The sequence below is a fragment of the Eschrichtius robustus genome, chromosome 3 (assembly GCF_028021215.1).
Source record: "Eschrichtius robustus isolate mEscRob2 chromosome 3, mEscRob2.pri, whole genome shotgun sequence".
Taxonomy (NCBI): Eukaryota; Metazoa; Chordata; class Mammalia; order Artiodactyla; family Eschrichtiidae; genus Eschrichtius; species Eschrichtius robustus.
The window spans coordinates 15,465,415-15,484,973 of record NC_090826.1 but is presented as its reverse complement, the minus strand read 5'-3'; the positions used below and the strand labels follow the sequence as shown (position 1 = coordinate 15,484,973).

General features: G+C 41.9%; 1 protein-coding gene across 1 annotated transcript in view; it reads right to left on the bottom strand.

The window, feature by feature from the left end:
* Positions 1–19,182, bottom strand: part of OTUD3 (OTU deubiquitinase 3) — a 39,812-nt gene extending 20,630 nt beyond the window's left edge. The window contains exons 1-3 of the mRNA XM_068539059.1: positions 18,824–19,182; positions 12,060–12,208; positions 109–221 (exon numbers count right to left, since the gene is read on the bottom strand). Coding sequence (XP_068395160.1) covers positions 109–221; positions 12,060–12,208; positions 18,824–19,044 — 483 coding nt within the window. The 5' untranslated portion in view covers positions 19,045–19,182. The remainder of the gene's footprint in view (positions 1–108; positions 222–12,059; positions 12,209–18,823) is intronic.
* Positions 19,183–19,559: the final 377 nt, after the last annotated feature.

Here is a 19,559-nt window from a genome sequence, read left to right as displayed (position 1 = left end):
TTACCCTGCATAGTTCAATATCATAAGTCAAGCCCCATCATCTGAGGACATCCCCAAAGCTAATTTATAAACAATAGCTTAACATAAGTTCCTGAATAGGTGACCTACCTGCCACAAAGGGGCATTAAGTTGATGAATCACCACATTCAACTGATGATTTCTTGCGAAGGCTACAATTGCATCATTGCCAGCAAATGTTCCAGGTTTTGCCAAACTGGCCACTGCATGGAAAGAGAGAAAGAAAAATGAAGTCTTTATCACAGAAAAATCCAAATGCAAACATGCTTTGGTATAATTTAGTTCTAAATAATGAGAAACGGTGAACATACCTGAAAAAAGTCCATTAGCTTTGTCAGTCTACGAATTGAAGCTGGTTAAACAGTACATAGACTGCTACTCAGAAGGGCACCAATCACTCATAAAGAAAGGATTCATTTATTCATTCCTTCAATAGATATTTTCTGAATGCTTCCTAAATGCCTAACTCTATGAGAGACATTGGAAATGTGACAGAAACCGTAACAGTTTGCATTAATGATGCTTATTATGTGTCAAGCACTGCTCTACTCACTTCTCATATTCTTTCAGATTTTATAATTTCTTCTCACAAATCACTTTTTTTTTAACGTTTTTATTGGAGTATAATTGCTTTACAATGGTGTGTTAGTTTCTGCTTTATAACAAAGTGAATCAGTTATACATATACATATATCCCCACATCTCTGCCCTCTTGCATCTCCCTCCCTCCCACACTCCCTATCCCACCCTTCTAGCTGGTCACAAAGCACCGAGCTGATCTCCCTGTGCTATGCGACTGCTTCCCACTAGCTATCTATTTTACATTTGGTAGTGTATATATGTCCATATATACACTACCACTCTCTCACTTTGTCCCAGCTTACCCTTCCCACTCCCCGTGTCCTCAAGTCCATTCTCTAGTAGGTCTGTGTCTTTATTCCCGTCTTGGCCCTAGGTTCTTCATGAGTTTTTTTTTAGATTCCATATGTATGTGTCAGCATACGGCATTTGTTTTTCTCTTTCCGACTTACTTCACTCTGTATGACAGACTCTAGGTCCATCCACCTCATAACAAATAACTCAATTTCATTCCTTTTTATGGCTGAGTAATATTCCATTGTATATATGTGCCACATCTTCTTTATCCAATCATCTGTCGATGGACACTTAGGTTGCTTCCATGTCCTGGCTATTGTAAATAGAGCTGCAATGAACATTGTGGTACATGACTCTTTTTGAATTATGGTTTTCTCAGGGTATATGCCCGGTAGTGGGATTGCTGGGTCGTACGGTAGTTCTATTTTTAGTTTTTTAAGGAACCTCCATACTGTTCTCCATAGTGGCTGTATCAATTTACATTCCCACCAACTCACAAATCACTTTTAATCCTCAAAACAATCCCCTGAAAAAAGGTATTATCATGTACACCATCTTATAGACGAGGAAACCAAGGCACAGAGTAGTGTGCAACTATGCCCAAGGTCACAAGCCAGTACACAGCAGAGCTGAGTTTCACCCCAGGCATCCTGACTTCAAGACCTTGGCTCCTGGCCACTCCATTATACAGCCTGTCACAGCTTGCCCTCAAGGAGTTTATAACCAGTGGGGGACAAACAACAAGAAAATGGACACTGCTGATGTGTAGGTGCTTTAGGAAAGAAACATGTAGTAAAGAACGTGGCCTTACCCAAAGAGAGGTCTGGCCTTTACCCCCCGCTCCTGGGAGAGAACCTCTAAACCCTTGGGACTTCCCAAGTGATAGGGGTGTCTTTGTTACTCACAGTAGGCCCCTCAGCCTCAGCTGACAGCTGATGCTAAGTTTATGCACGAGGCGACTCATGGTGGACCTCTCTGGCCGTTGTGATATTAGAAAGACCTGGGGGACTGGGGAGCTGGAGACTGAGTTGAACCACTTAGGCAATCAATCAATAACATCTACATAATGAAGCCCTAATAAACATTCTGGACACTGAAGTTTGGGTGAGGGTCCGTGGTTGCCAATACTCTTTGTATAGTGTGTAACCTTCCCAGATTCTACCATTTGGCTAATTTTGATCTGTATTCTTTCCTTGTAACACACTACAACTGTGAGTATAACAGCCTTCAGTGAGTTCTCTGAGTCCTTCTAGCAAATTATCAAACCTGAGAGTGGTTCTGGGAAACCACAAACTTGCAGCTGGTGTCAGAAGTCAGGGAAGTCTTGTGTAAGACTGTGTCCTTAAACCTTGCAGCTTGGCTAACTCCAGGTGGGGAACATAAGCCAGTCTGACCAGTGGGGAGGGGAGGTAAGGTGTACCAGATAAGCTTCTCAGCTGAGACAACTACGCTGCTTCCCAAAGGGCAGGTAAAAGACAGACAGACAGAAGAGGAATGGATGATGTCCCAAGCAGAAGTGAGAAAGAGAGCATGATGAGCTTGTGGACTACACAGCACTGGCAGCGACTCGGAATGCTGAGACGGCAGGGTGGGGAAGCAAGAAAATATACTGGGAAATGACAAGAGAAGAGGGTGGGGAAAGAAGAAAATCACAGATCATAAAGGGCTAAAGAGTTGGTACTTTCCTGAGGTCAACGGGGAGCTGCCAACAGGTGTTAGACAGGGGAAGACCTATTCGATGTACATTTAGATCACCACTCTGGCTGCAATGTGGAAAACAAACTGAAGGGGTCAGGAGGCAACGAGACCAGTCCAAAGAGTATTGAAGAAATCTAGGCAAATGGCCAAAGAGGCCTGATTCTATGAGACAGTAGAATGAGAAAAAAAACACTGAGGTAGAAGTGACAAGACTTAATGAATGACTGGGTATGAGGAGGGAGGGAGAGAAGGCATTAAGAACATTCAGGTTTCTGATCTGGGTATCTGTTTAGTTAGGGAAAAGATGATGCCGATTCTCCAAAGCCACAGTCTAAAGGAAAGAAAGCGGGCTTCCCTGGTGGCGCAGTGGTTGAGAATCTGCCTGCCAATGCAGGGCACACGGGTTCGAGCCCTGGTCTGGGAAGATCCCACATGCCGCGGAGCAACTGGGCCCGTGAGCCACAGTTACTGAGCCTGCGCGTCTGGAGCCTGTGCTCCGCAACAAGAGAGGCCGCGATGGTGAGAGGCCCGCGCACAGCGATGAAGAGTGGCCCCCGCTTGCCGCAACTAGAGAAAGCCCTCGCTTTCAAAGACCCAACACAGCCAAAAATAAATAAATTAATTAATTTTAAAAAAAAAAAGATAAAAAAATAAATAAATAAAGGAAAGAAAGAATCCTAAAGACACAGCCAGATGCAAGGGTAACCAGGTCCTGAAGAGTTAAGTGAGCCATTCAATGATTCAGTCAACAAATATGAGTGCCTACCATGTGCCAGCCATTGCCACAGTGGGGAAAAGACACAGTCCCTGCCCTCAAGAATCTCATAGTGTAACAAGGTAGACATTAAAAACATAACTGTAAGAGTGATAAATGTAACAAGTCTAGTCTTCAACTGACACACAAGTAGAATATGCAGACTTCTAGGTTTCTTTTCCCTTCTGCTATGGCAGTCAGAGTCACTTCCCACTTCTATGATACTCAAACTCTTATAGAGCACCAACCAACCATCAGGCATGCACAGCGACATTTCATAGAAACACCTTCCCACCGTACACCTAAGGTCCTGCCATACCCCCAAATCTACCACATGACCATCACTGAAGATGTTCAAAGTGGAATTTCAAGTCACAAACTAAAAACTCTCTTCACCTAAAATATTTTAATTGGATCAATGACACAACTCATTTTACATGGCATTAAACTCCCAAACTTGCTCCATACACCCACATTTAATTTGTAAACTGCTGACCATCTGATTAACTGGTGTCTGCTAGACAAAAAGTGATCCAGGAAGAGGACCATCAGAACTCCGCGACTAGAATAAACTACTCGCTAGGAGTTTTGCTACTGTCTCCCTTTTGCTGCTTGTGCCTAATGAATGAGTTCTTTCCCAGTGAGGAAAGAGAAAGGCTTTGGGATCACAGATAGCTTCCCTCCCAAATGTCTTCCTCCTGCTGCCCTCTAGTGTATGAACAGTACAGCAACGTGGTCTTTCCCCACACAGAAACTTCAGAATCTCCTGTCTCGCCCACCCCTCCCGTCCCCCCATCACCTCCCGAGTCCTGTCAATTATATTGCCAAACTGTGTCTTGGTCTGGACGCCACTCATCATCCCCAGTAGCTGCCTTGGTGGAGACACTCTTATGCTTTCATCTGGCCAATGTGCAGAGCTCTCTAACTCATCTCCCTTCTCAGTCAGCTCTCCCCATCCTTTCCTGACATGGTTCCCAGAGTTAGCGCTCTAAAACGCAGAATGATTCTCTTTCCTGATAAGAGACAGACAAGACTGTGAGACCTGTAATGAAAATGTTATTTGTAAAACATAAATATATCAGCACCCAGCACAGTAGATTCTCAGTAAATATCTGTCAAAATCAAAGCTTTTTAAGCTTTTAAGTATTTTCTTACTAGCTTTGAGCCTATTAAGGAACTAATTTAAGTCACTAACTGACTTGCCTCAAAGAAACCAGGTTGTGTTTGGGTTTGGGGGGAAAAATTAAAATGACTTTATTGATGTTTCTGATTATAAAAGTAATGCATGATCATTTAAAAATCAGAAAAATCTACAGAAGATCATTTAAATACTCATAGTCCCATCATCCCCAGATGGCTGACACTTACTAAGAAGTTATTTTAATTGTATTAACTAATTTAATCTTTACCAAAAACCCCTATAAATTAGGTCCTATTATTATCTCCCCTTAATAAAAGTTGTTGAAAGAGTGAGTGGTTTCTGAAAAATAAATGGAGCCAGGAATTAACCATAAAATGTTAGTATCTTTCCAGACTTCCTAATTTGGTTCTGTGCGCGTACACCTTTTAAAAATAGGATCAATCTATACACATTATTTTATAACCTGCTTCCCCCCTCCCTCCCCACCACTAAATAAGAAGTCACGAATAGGTGGAGGAACCAAGATGGCGGAGTAGAAGGACGTGCTCTCACTCCCTTTTGCGAGAACACCAGAATCACAACTGGCTGCTGGACAATCATCAACAGGAAGACACTGGAACTCACCAAAAAAGATACCCCATATCCAAAGACAAAGGAGAAGCCACAATGAGATGGTAGGAGGGGAGCAATCAGAGTAAAATCAAATCCCATAACTGGTGGGTGGGTGACTCACAGACTGGCGAACACTTATACCACAGAAGTCCACCCACTGGAGTGAAGCTTCTGAGCCCCACGTCAGGCTTCCCAACCTGGGGGTCTGGCAACGGGAGGAGGAATTCATAGAGAATCCGACTTTGAAGCCTAGTGGGAACTGATTGCAGGACTTCAACAGGACTGGGGGAAACAGAGACCCCACTCTTGGAGGGCACACACAAAATACTGTGCGCATCGGGACCCAGGGGAAGGAGCAGTGACCCCGGGGGAGACCGAACCAGACCTACCTGCTAGTGTTGGAAGGTCTCCTGCAGAGGCGGGGGGTGGCTCTGTTTCACCGTGGGGACAAGGACGCTGGCAGCAGAAGTTCTGGGAAGTACTCCTTGGCGTGAGCCCTCCCAGAGTCTGTCATTAGCCCCATCAAAGAGCCCAGGTAGGCTCCAGTGTCGGGTTGCCTCAGGCAAAACAACCAACAGGGAGGGAACCCAGCCCCACCCATCAACAGTCAAGTGGATTAAAGTTTTACTGAGCTCTGACCACTACAGCAACAGTCAGCTCTACCCACCACCAGAGCCTCCCATCAAGCCTCTTAGATAGCCTCAACCACCAGAGGGCAGACAGCAGAAGCAGGAAAAACTACAATCCTGCAGCCTGTGGAACAAACACCACATTCACAGAAAGACAGACAAGATGAAAAGGCAGAGGGCTATATACCAGATGAAGGAACAAGATAAAACCCCAGAAAAACAACTAAATGAAGTGGAGATAGGCAACCTTCCAGAAAAAGATTTCAGAATAATGATAGTGAAGATGATCCAGGACCTCGGAATAAGAATGGAGGCAAAGATTGAGAAGATGCAAGAAATGATTAACAAAGACCTAGAAGAATTAAAGAACAAACAAACAGAGATGACCAATACAATAACTGAAATGAAAACTACACTAGAAGGAATCAATAGCAGAATAACTGAGGCAGAAGAACAGATAAGTGACCTGGAAGACAGAATGGTGGAATTCACTGCTGCGGAACAGACTAAAGAAAAAAGAATGAAAAGAAATGAAGACAGCCTACGAGACCTCTGGGACAACATTAAACGCAACAACATTCGCATTATAGGGGTCCCAGAAGGAGAAGAGAGAGAAAAAGGACTAGAGAAAATATTTGAAGAGATTATAGTTGAAAACTTCCCTAACATGGGAAAGGAATTAGCCACCCAAGTCCAGGAAGCGCAGAGAGTCCCATACAGGATAAACCCAAGGAGAAACACGCCGAGACACATAGTAATCAAACTGGCAAAAATTAAAGACAAAGAAAAATTATTGAAAGCAGCAAGGGAAAAACGACAAATAACATACAAGGGAACTCCCATAAGGTTAACAGCTGATTTCTCAGCAGAAACTCTACAAGCCAGAAGGGAGTGGCATGATATACTTAAAGTGATGAAAGGGAAGAACCTACAACCAAGATTACTCTACCCGGCAAGGATCTCATTTAGATTTGATGGAGAAATCAAAAGCTTTACAGACAAGCAAAAGCTAAGAGAATTCAGCACCACCAAACCAGCTCTACAACAAATGCTAAAGGAACTTCTCTAAGTGGGAAACACAAGAGAAGAAAAGGACCTACAAAAACAAACCGAAAACAATTAAGAAAATGGTCATAGGAACATACATATCGATAATCACCTTAAACGTGAATGGATTAAATGCTCCAACCAAAAGACACAAGCTTGCTGAATGGATACAAAAACAAGACCCATATATATGCTGTCTACAAGAGACCCACTTCAGACCTAGGGACACATACAGACTGAAAGTGAGGGGATGGAAAAAGATATTCCATGCAAATGGAAATCAAAAGAAAGCTGGAGTAGCTATACTCATATCAGATAAAATAGACTTTAAAATAAAGAATGTTACAAGAGACAAGGAAGGACACTACATAATGATCCAGGGATCAATCCAAGAAGAAGATATAACAATTATAACTATATATGCACCCAACATAGGAGCAGCTCAATACATAAGGCAACTGCTAACAGCTATAAAAGAGGAAATCGACAGTAACACAATAATAGTGGGGGACTTTAACACCTCAGTTACACCAATGGACAGATCATCCAAAATGAAAATAAATAAGGAAACAGAAGCTTTAAATGACACAATAGACCAGATAGATTTAATTGATATTTATAGGACATTCCATCCAAAAACAGCAGATTACACTTTCTTCTCAAGTGCGCACGGAACATTCTCCAGGATAGATCACATCTTGGGTCACAAATCAAGCCTCAGTAATTTTAAGAAAACTGAAATCATATCAAGCATCTTTTCTGACCACAACGCTATGAGATTAGAAATGAATTACAGGGAAAAAAATGTAAAAAGCACAAACACATGGAGGCTAAACAATATGTTACTAAATAACCAAGAGATCACTGAAGAAGTCAAAGAGGAAATCAAAAAATACCTAGAGACAAATGACAATGAAAACACGACGATCCAAAACCCATGGGATGCATCAAAAGCAGTTCTAAGAGGGAAGTTTATAGCTATACAAGCCTACCTAAAGAAACAAGAAAAATCTCAAGTAAACAATCTAACCTTACACCTAAAGGAACTAGAGAAAGAAGAACAAACAAAACCCAAAGTTAGCAGAAGGAAAGAAATCATAAAGATCAGAGCGGAAATAAATGAAAAAGAAATGAAGGAAACAATAGCAAAGATCAATAAAACTAAAAGCTGGTTCTTTGAGAAGATAAACAAAATTGATAAGCCATTAGCCAGACTCATCAAGAAAAAGAGGGAGAGGACTCAAATCAATAAAATTAGAAATGAAAAAGGAGACGTTACAACAGACACCGCAGAAATACAAAGCATCCTAAGAGACTACTACAAGCAACCCTATGCCAATAAAATGGACAACCTGGAAGAAATGGACAAATTCTTAGAAAGGTATAACCTTCCAAGACTGAACCAGGAAGAAACAGAAAATATGAACAGACCAATCACAAGTAATGAAATTGAAACTGTGATTAAAAATCTTCCAACAAACAAAATTCCAGGACCAGATAGCTTCACAGGTGAATTCTATCAAACATTTAGAGAAGAGCTAACATCCATCCTTCTCAAACTCTTCCAAAAAATTGCAGAGGAAGGAATACTCCCAAACTCATTCTATGAGGCCACCATCACCCTGATACCAAAACCAGACAAAGATACTACAAAAAAAGAAAATTACAGACCAATATCACTGATGAATATAGATGCAAAAATCCTCAACAAAATACTAGCAAACAGAATCCAACAACACATTAAAAGGATCATACACCACGATCAAGTGGGATTTATCCCAGGGATGCAAGGATTCTTCAATATACGCAAATCAATCAATGTGATACACCATATTAACAAATTGAAGAATAAAAACCATATGATCATCTCAATAGATGCAGAAAAAGCTTTGGACAAAATTCAACACCCATTTATGATAAAAACTCTCCAGAAAGTGGGCATAGAGGGAACCTACCTCAACATAATAAAGGCCATATACGACAAACCCACAGCAAACATCATTCTCAACGGTGAAAAACTGGAAGCATTTCCTCTAAGATCAGGAACGAGACAAGGATGTCCACTCTCACCACTATTATTCAACATAGTTTTGGAAGTCCTAGCCATGGCAATCAGAGAAGAAAAAGAAATAAAAGGAATACAAATTGGAAAAGAAGAAGTAAAACTGTCACTGTTTGCAGATGACATGATACTATACATAGAGAATCCTAAAAATGCCACCAGAAAACTACTAGAGCTAATCAATGAATTTGGTAAAGTTGCAGGATACAAAATTAATGCACAGAAATCTCTTGCATTCCTACACACTAATGATGAAAAATCTGAAAGAGAAATTATGGAAACACTCCCATTTACCATTGCAACAAAAGGAATAAAATACCTAGGAATAAACCTACCTAGGGAGACAAAAGACCTGTATGCAGAAAACTATAAGACACTGATGAAAGAAATTAAAGATGATACCAACAGATGGAGAGATATACCATGTTCTTGGATTGGAAGAATCAATATTGTGAAAATGACTCTACTACCCAAAGCAATCTACAGATTCAATGCAATCCCTATCAAATTACCAATGGCATTTTTTACGGAACTAGAACAAATCATCTTAAAATTTGTATGGAGACACAAAAGACCCCGAATAGCCAAAGCAGTCTTGAGGGAAAAAAACGGAGCTGGAGGAATCAGACTCCCTGACTTCAGACTCTACTACAAAGCTACAGTAATCAAGACAATATGGTACTGGCACAAAAACAGAAACATAGATCAATGGAACAAGATAGAAAGCCCAGAGGTAAACCCACGCACCTATGGTCAACTAATCTATGACAAAGGAGGCAAAGATATACAATGGAGAAAAGACAGTCTCTTCAATAAGTGGTGCTGGGAAAACTGGACAGCTACATGTAAAAGAATGAAATTAGAACACTCCCTAACACCATACACAAAAATAAACTCAAAATGGATTCGAGACCTAAATGTAAGACCGGACACTATAAAACTCTTAGAGGAAAACACAGGAAGAACACTCTTTGACATAAATCACAGCAAGATCTTTTTTGATCCACCTCCTAGAGTAATGGAAATAAAAACAAAAATAAACAAATGGGACCTAATGAAACTTCAAAGCTTTTGCACAGCAAAGGAAACCATAAACAAGACCAAAAGACAACCCTCAGAATGGGAGAAAATATTTGCAAACGAATCAACAGACAAAGGATTAATCTCCAAAATATATAAACAGCTCATTCAGCTCAATATTAAAGAAACAAACAACCCAGTCCAAAAATGGGCAGAAGACCTAAATAGACATTTCTCTAAAGAAGACATACAGATGGCCAAGAAGCACATGAAAAGATGCTCAACATCACTAATTATTAGAGAAATGCAAATAAAAACTACAATGAGGTATCACTTCACACCAGTTAGAATGGGCATCATCAGAAAATCTACAAACAACAAATGCTGGAGAGGGTGTGGAGAAAAGGGAACCCTCTTGCACTGTTGGTGGGAATGTAAATTGATACAGCCACTATGGAGACCAGTATGAAGGTTCCTTAAAAAACTAAAAATAGATTTACCATATGATCCAGCAATCCCACTACTGGGCGTATACCCAGAGAAAACCATAATTCAAAAAGACACATGCACCCCAATGTTCACTGCAGCACTATTTACAATAGCCAGGTCATGGAAGCAACCTAAATGCCCATCAACAGACGAATGGATAAAGAAGTTGTGGTACATATATACAATGGAATATTACTTAGCCATAAAAAGGAACGAAATTGAGTCATTTGTTGAGACGTGGATGGATCTAGAGACTGTCATACAGAGTGAAGTAAGTCGGAAAGAGAAAAACAAATATCGTATATTAACGCATGTATGTGGAACCTAGAAAAATGGTACAGATGAGCTGGTTTGCAGGGCAGAAGTTGAGACACATGTAGAGAACAGACATATGGACACCAAGGGGGGAAAACTGCGGTGGGGTGGGGATGGTGGTGTGCTGAATTGGGCGATTGGGATTGACATGTATACACTGATGTGTATAAAATTGATGACTAATAAGAACCTGCAGTATAAAAAAAGAAACAAACAAAACAACTAATACTAAACTTTCATTGGGTTATTTGTATGGAAATATGTTAATATAAATGTTTCAGACATTACATGAAATTTCTAAAAATCTTATATGTTCTGGTATAATGTTATGTCATAATTCTAGTTATTACTTTAAAATGTATATCTCAGAAATAACTAAATTTCCTTGTCAATTGCATTATTATGAACTTTCATCAAATCTTTAACCGTGGTCACTTGTAAGTCTTTTGTCATTTACAGACAGTTCTGGGTGTACTCTGATGCTTTTGCAAATATGTTCCTATAAAAGGGTTTCATCTGCAAGGAATTCATGGAAAAGACTCTGACAAGTACAGGTTTCTGGTAACTGACTGTACTGCTGAACTGAATAAGCATTTTCAGAACTCTAATGAAAAACTGATGAACTCATAAAAGTGCTAACAAAAGATCAAGATGAAAAAAAAAATTAATTACATGGGACTGAGTGAACCGATGAGGATGATTATAATTTTTGTGACTTTCTGTATGAATTAAAAAAAGAAAAATCCCACAAGGACTCAGAGGCAAAGAATATACAAATCAATTTTCACGGCAAAGTAAAGGAGCTGTTACAGTGGAGGATTACTGGACTGAATGTCAATATTATGACATAGTATGAGTGTGTTTCATGTTTGGTAATTGCAATCATTGTTGCTTTTGTTGTGGTCATCCATTTACAATGCTTGGTGTCAGTCTATTTATCTCTTGTAAAAATAAAATACAGTGTGTGTGTGTGAAAAAAAAAAAAGAAGTCACGAATAGCTTTTCAGGTTAATTAACATCAACATTTTTTTTTTTTTCAGATTTTACTTATTTATTTATTTATTACTGGAGCCACACCACACAGCTTGGGGGATCTTAGTTCCCCAACCAGGGATCGAACCCGCACCCTCAGGAGTGAAAGCGTGGGGCCCTAACCATTGGACCACCAGGGAATTCCCAACATCATCATTTTTATTAATGGCACCTACATCTAAACCTAATGATTCCCAACTGCCTAGCACGCTGCCTATTATGGAGCAGACAAATAAATACTTGTTGAATAAATGAATGCCATAATTTATGTAATCAAACCCCTAGCTGGGAGGGTAGGGGATGCAGATGGATTTAATTACCCAATGCATTACTCCTGGAGGATCCAGTGTCCCACGGTGAACCTACCATGTTTCTCAAAAGGAATGTCATCTTCTACAAAGGGTTCGAAATCTTCTCGCTGCTTTATCATGTAGTCCACTGTCTCTTGCCGGTGCTTGAGATGATTTCGTGAGTGTCCCTCCAACTGATCACCAAGAGCTCTGAATAGGCAATTGCTATCAAAACAAAACGCTGGTCAAGACCTTTTAAAAATGAACTTAGTTCATCTAAAACAATGATGCTTCATGCTAGGCCATCCATGGAAATCTTTCACACAGAAAAGAGATAAAGCCTCAACTCTGACTGTCCAGGTTCCTCCCAGATACCAGAGGGGAGAGCACTAGGGAAGATATTCAATCGCATTACCTTTTTGAGAGGCATCAAACAAGAATCCTATTCCCCACTTACCAGCTGGCTGACTCAGGAGAGATACTGAACTTCTCTGTACCTTTGCTGCTTCAACAAGTGAAGTTTGGTGATATACTAACCACCTGAAGACAGGGGCCAGACACTACAGGCCATTCCACACCTAAGGGCTATGACTCCCAGATCCCCTTCCAAAATAATAAATCATATCTACTGTCTCTTTTCTGAAACCCTTTTCACTATGGCTGCTCAGCTATTCACCTAACAAGTACCAAAAAGACAGCAATTTGTCAAGCTCCCAATAGAAACAACTGAAGTGAACATCCTTCTTGAGTCCTAAGGACACAGCGGGGAAAGCTGCGGGAAGAAGAGCACCGGGACAACACACAGGCATAGCTCACAAGGACACGCTCCCTCCTTGGCTCTTTACCTCTCAGCCGAGGAGCCACAATGCTGGTCTTATTCCTGCCAAATGAAAACTCTCCAAGTTTTCTTTCTGTTTTGTTTCTAAAATTAAAATGCTGGTAATAAATTGTAAGAGTTATCTTTACTTTCAAACCCTTTAAAGGCTTCTAAAGTTCCAAACTACACCACAAACACAGAGCCCAGATACACAGAGACGGAAACAAGACAAACACAATCTGGTATCCTCAAAACTAAGGAAATGGCCATTCTGAAGCCAAACAGTTGTCCACATTCACACCAAACTGTTTACTCTTCCAAATGAAAACCTATGATATTCTAATTCCAAAATATAAACTCATCACACTTCTGGAAGGACTTCAAACCTAAATGTATAGGTGACGGAGGTTTTTTGCTTTTCAACTCAGAAAAGTGAGTTTTCAACAGAAAGGTATAGAGAGGCAGGAATCTCTTCAAACATATAAGGAGATATATATTTTTTTGTTTGTTTGTTTGTTTGTTTTGGCGGGGCGAAGGGGAGAATTTAGACAACAGATTCTACAAACTAGAATCCAAGAAACTGCATCAATCTGGGACAACATTCTAGAAGGGACTGGAACATAACATTTCTATACACTAGAATGAGGGGTCTGTTGATAAAATCTAACAATGGCAGTTTTTTTTCAACCACAGGAATAAAGTAAGCTAATGGATAAGATGTTCTCAATTTTCAGCTTCTCTCTCAAACTTTTCTTAAAACTTTAACATCTGCCACCACTAGTTTATTCTTGAATCCAGTTTAAAAGAAGGCATGATTTGGTGCAAAATTACATATTTAGTTGCTTTACATTTGATATCTCAAAATTCATGGTGTTCTACAGAAAGTAACATGCTTTCCATGAACTTTCAGCAACAGAGGCAAATGTTCTCCACATAAGCCAAAAAAGTAGGTATCAAGCTGTGTATACCGCATGAGTGCAAGCATGTTCATCTGTATACTACACACACAGATGTAGAAACACATACAAATGTATGCAAAGAAAAAGCACTGAAACCATCACTTAAACAGCTCTTACAACGTGCCAGGGACTGTTCCAAACACTTTATATGTATTAAATGTGTTTAGTCCTTACAACTCTATGAGATGGGCACTATTACTGTCCCCCTAAGGTAACTTGCCCAAGGTCACAAAATCAGTAGGTGGTGGACCCAGGATTCAATCGCAGGCACCAAAATGTTAGTAACAGTTATCCCTGGGGAGTGGAATTAGGAATATTTGTTAAACTTAGTTCGATATACTTTTCTATATTTACCAAACTTTCCTTGAGCTCACTAAAAATAAGTAGTCAAAATGAAAAATCAAGATAGACAAATCACTTCCTTTTCTGACAGAGTTACAAGATAGTAGCACATGAAATGTGAACAAACTCTACAAACAACCTAGGTTCCTTTAGGGAGCCCAGCAAGAGCACTCACGATCCTCACGAGAACAGCGTGGCCAGCGCCCAAAGGGCCTCTAGGAGGTCCCAGCTGTTTCCTGAGTCCACACCCTCACCCAATACACTACAGCAGGGCTTCTCACCCCCCCACACACACTGTTGACATTCTGGAATAATCCTTTGTCCTGTGCACTTGAAGATGTTTAGGAGCATCCTTGGCCTCTACCCACCAGATGCCAGTAACACCACTACCACCATGTTCCCGCCAGTTGTAACAGCCAAAAATATCTCCAGCCATCGCCAAATGTTCCCTTGGGGGAAAAATCATGCCCGCTTCAGAACCATTGTGCTATAGGGATATATGTAAAGTCTTGCATTTGAGTTCACAAAAATAACCAACTACATTAAGGGTTTTGGGTGCTCAAAGATTTAGCATGAGACAATACTGCAACGTTAGACATTAAAAAAATTAATGGGCTCTTAGGCTGCAGTAATGGCAGTAAGTATGCAGAAAAGTCAGGGGAGAGGGGGTCAGGTTTTGTTCTGTTCTCTGAGGTCAGACCCCAGCTAAAGTACAGTATATGATTCTAGTTACTACATTTTAAGATAGGTTCAGATGAGTTGATGTGGCTTTAAACTAAACAATATGAAGAACATAAACAACGAGTGACTTCTAGCCTAAAGAAAGCTCAGGGGGACACGATAGCTGCCTCCAACTATTCGTCATGGTGAAAGGGATGTTATCCTTGTACAATAAAACTAAACTAAAACAAGGAAGCTACAGAGACATAGATTTTGGCAAATAAAAGGTAATTTTATTTTAGGTCTATAGAGACAGACTGCACAGACTAAGGATTTTGTACATTTCTATTGACAAGCCTCAGGAGTTGCCTACATATGTGTTATACAATATGGTTGCCACTAACCACAGGTGATTACTAAGCACTTGAAATGTGGTTAATACAAATTGAGGTGTGTTGTAAGTGTAAAAGACTTACACTTTTGAACATTATTTTAAAAACTTGTTTCATTTTACCTTTTTAAGGTGGCTAACAGAAAATTTTTTAATTATTGTGCATATGTGGTTCCCATTTTATTTCTATCAGACAGCGCTGGTCTCAATCACTGATTCTCAAAGTGTGACCCCTGACTAGCACCATCAGCATCACCTGAGAACTTGTTCAAAATGAACATTCTGCGCCCCCTAGCCCAACCCCAGCCCTACCGAGTCAGACACTCTGGGGTTGGGAACCCAGCAATCTCTTCCCTCTGAGGGTTTAATTAGCCCTCCAGATGATTCTGTTGTATGTTAAAGTTTGAGAAACACTAGTCTAGAATCTAGACTCTAAATCAACAGTTCTCAATTATACTGCACATTAGGATCACATGTGGACATTTTTAAAATTATCCCTAACCAGGCCCCACTGCCTGAGATTCTGGTGTGGCTGATCTAAGGGAGCCCCCAGGCGCTGTATTCTTTCCAAAGTTCCCCAAGTGATTCTGTTGTGCCACCAAGGTTGAAAAGCACTGAGCCAGACACAAAAGATGAGGCTGCTGTACAGGTGATGCAGGTACTAATGGATAATCAGACAAGATGACAAAGTGTGAATGCCCTTCTAGCACTAAGATCCTACGATTATAAAAATAAGGTAAAACTTTCAAAATAAAACAACCTGAGACAGAGACAAATGGCCAAAATTAGTGATTCTTTAATGCTTTAATATTGGAACACTACTAATTAGCAATGTAATTTGAGGCTACATTCAGGAAGATACAACTGGATATAGTTCAGACAGATGTTAACATTGTACTGCCTAATCCAATTAGCGATTCTTTTCACGCTACATCCAATCATGTTTTTAAGGACAACATCAAGGTTATATTTCTTGTTTTGAAACTGAATCCAATTTATGTGGGTCCACCCTCCAGATCACACAACAAATATGAAGGCGGGCCATGATGCATTACAAAAATCCATAAGTAGCTCCCTGATTAATCTACGCTACATTGATTCATTTCACGTAAAGGCTACATTAGAGAACACAAGCTAATTTCTTCCCAAGCACCCGAAGGTTCCAGAATGCTACAAGTACCATACTGCCAACAATGAATACGCCTATATAGTGTGAGATGCTATCTCAGGCTACTCAATATTGTAATCAGACCAGAATGGAAAGACAGAAGAGTGGAGACTGTCAACTATTTTTTTATTACCATAACTTTATATTTCACCAAGAGTACTCAATAAATGTTAACAAATAAAAGAATCTGTTGATACCCACTAACCCGTAACATACACAGGAAGCACCATCCACTGCACAGTGATAAAGCCTGTCATCACCATATCCAAAAGTACCACAATACTAAAGAGGGCTGAACAGTCCATGGCACCCACGGGAAGAATTTGTGAACAGAAAGGGGTTAGCTTCATGGAGCCTCCAAAGGAGAAATTATCATTATCATTTTATCTATCTAAATTGTCCAAAGAACAGGGACGTCAGAAGTGAGAGACATGAGCACTGCAGTCAAGCTGGCCTCTGCCTCTGCAGCCTCACTTCCACTGACTTCTACCCTTGTACCCTATACTGTCATCCTAAACAACTTGCAGATGTCTCAAAAATAATGTGCTCCTGTGCCTTTACGTGTATTACTCCTCAGCCTGGAATGTTCTCTTGGCATATTTTTATTGGTCCTTCATGACCCAGTCTGAGTACAACCTCCTCTGAGAGGCACCTAGCACACGGTAGTTTTCGATGAACGTTTGCTGAATGAACAAGGTTTCCCTGACCACTTCTGGGAGCGTTGGCAACTTCCTTCTCAATAGTACCACTATAATCAGTCACTGTTAAGAATATATCAACTTGCATTTTAATTATTTATATCATCCATTCTTAAAGTGTGGCCCAGTTTGGGAAGGGAGGGTATCTCTGAGAACCTTTCAGGGTATCCATGAGTCCAAAACTAAAATGTTATTTATCTTTTTCACTCTCATTCTCTCACAAGTGTACCGTGGAGTTTTCCAGAGGCTACCTGATAAATGATATTCGATGTTATCACTCTGAAAGTTAATATAATGTGTGTTTGTGTATTATGTTTTCAATTTTTATTTTACTTTCTAATACAGTAAATATTGATACCTATAACCCACATAAACAAAAGCTCTTTGGAGTCCTCAGTAATTTTTAAGAGTGTAAAGGGATCCTAAGACCAAAATGTTTGAGACCTGCTGTTATGTCTCTCTCTTACTAAGCTTGAACGTTATCTTAGTCATCAATGTGTTCCCAGCATCTCTGTGCTGCAATTCCTGTTCATAAGCAATCTTCTGTTGAGTACTTCAGTTTCCTGGATACCCTGCCAGTGGGAAGCCCATGCCCAGTACAGCAGACACAGCAAACCAATCATTTGCAAGGAAGAGGCAGACCCCAGCCCAAATCCCACCGTAAAGTATTCAGCTGGTATTTCGGTTTATAGAGCAATGTCTTGTGCTTGTGAGTTTGCTTAGGATAAGTTAAGGCCCTGAATATTTATTAACTATATTTGACAAAAATCAAGGTACTAAGCTAAAGGCAAGACCCAGCAAAGCAAGCTTTTAACTGTAGCGACTCCACTAAGAAAATGCCTCTTTGAGGGGCCCTGCTGAGGGTCTAGCTGGCCTCCCTCTACAATATTTTTATCATTCATTCATTCATTCATTCAACAAAAATGCCCAAATGAAGGGAGGAACAAAAACAACCAGGCTGTTATTAATACTATCTCTTCAAGAGTGCCACACTCTGGCATCCAGACTCTCTTTTACCTACCCCTGCAATGGGGATGCTGATCTCCTGCCCTCTCCCCTACCCTTTTTCTTCTTCCCTCCACGCTCCTGGATCCATATGCCCCTTCCTGAGGCCATTTTTCCTTCCCTTCGCCCATTCCCTCCCTCCCACCCCGTTTATTTATCCCGTGTTCCCTAAAAAAGCTGGACACAGATTCCAGTCTAAACCCCAAGCAAACTTGGGTAAGCGCCATTGCTTACAGAGAAACTGAAGCCCAAAGAAGTAAGAATTAGAGAAGCTGCCTTCAGCTCAGTAAACAACAGGCCCTCACAGACCTAATTTCCCAAGCGCAAAAGGAGGGCAATATCCAACAGTAAGGACTCAAAGGAGACCAAGCGTTATACCAAGTGGAGCTTACGCCTCTTTCTATTCGTCTGATGGTCATTATGACCGCTCTCCGCGCGGTCCTGCTCTTCGACTGACTGGCTCCATCTCATTCGTTCAGGTCTCAGCTTAAATGTCACCTTCCAGGGGGGCCTTCCTGAACACCGATCTAAAGGAGACCTGCTCCAGTATTCTCTCTCAGGACCCCTTTACAGTTTGCTTGGAGCCTCTGCCACGATTAGGGCAACTGAGGATTACTCGAGCGTCTCTAGGGGAGGGGCCTGGCCGCCTCGCTCGCCGCCGGACCCCCTGCATTAGGAAACGGCTGGCTCGCAGCTGGCGCTCGGGGCCGCCCGATGAATGGGTGGGCGAGAACCGGCGACGGTCGCCATGCCCGGCGGGTCCCCCGGCGCCGCCCCCCGCGCTCCCGGGCCCGCCTCACCCGTCCCCCGGCACCTCCCGCAGCTTCAGCCCCAGGGCCTGCAGCTGGTTGGCGAAGCTGACGAACTCCTCCTCGCAGCCGCCGCCGCCGCCGGGCTCCGGCCGGTTCCGCCGCTCCTTGGCCAGGGCCCGACGCGCCGCCCGCTCGTCCCGCTTGCGCTCGGCCTCGGCTTTCCGGCTGCCGCTGCCCGGCCGGCTCTTCGCCGCCTGCTTCCGGGACATGGCCTTGGCCCCGCGGCCCGCAGCAGCAGGAGGGAGAGCCGCAGGACCGCCGGGCGGCCGCCTCAGGTGCCGAGGAGGCGAAGCGGCGCAGGCAACGAAACCCGGCGACGGCAACACGGCCACCACTCCTGCGCCGGCGCCGGGGACCCCGGTCATGTGATGAAACCCCGCCCATGTGATGAAACCCCGCCCCTCCGCCCGGCTAGGCTGACAGGCGCCATAGAGAGCTCGCCAGGGAGAGCTAGAGGGGAATCTATCTTTGTTTGTTTCGCTCCTCCCTCTATCGGTGGGTGGTACTCCAGGTGAGCAGCCGGTGGGATCAGAGAAAACAAAGCAGAAAAAGGCCAAGGAGAGCCGTGGTACTAAAGCCCATACACTTTATTTAATCCTGGCTTTCTCTGCTTCTCTACCTTCCCTCATAACTCAGGGAGAGGTAGCCCTTGTCCAAAACTGGCTCCTCTTGTAATCTTGATTCCACCGTAAGGTGACCAGCCCAGGTTTACCTGGACTAAGGG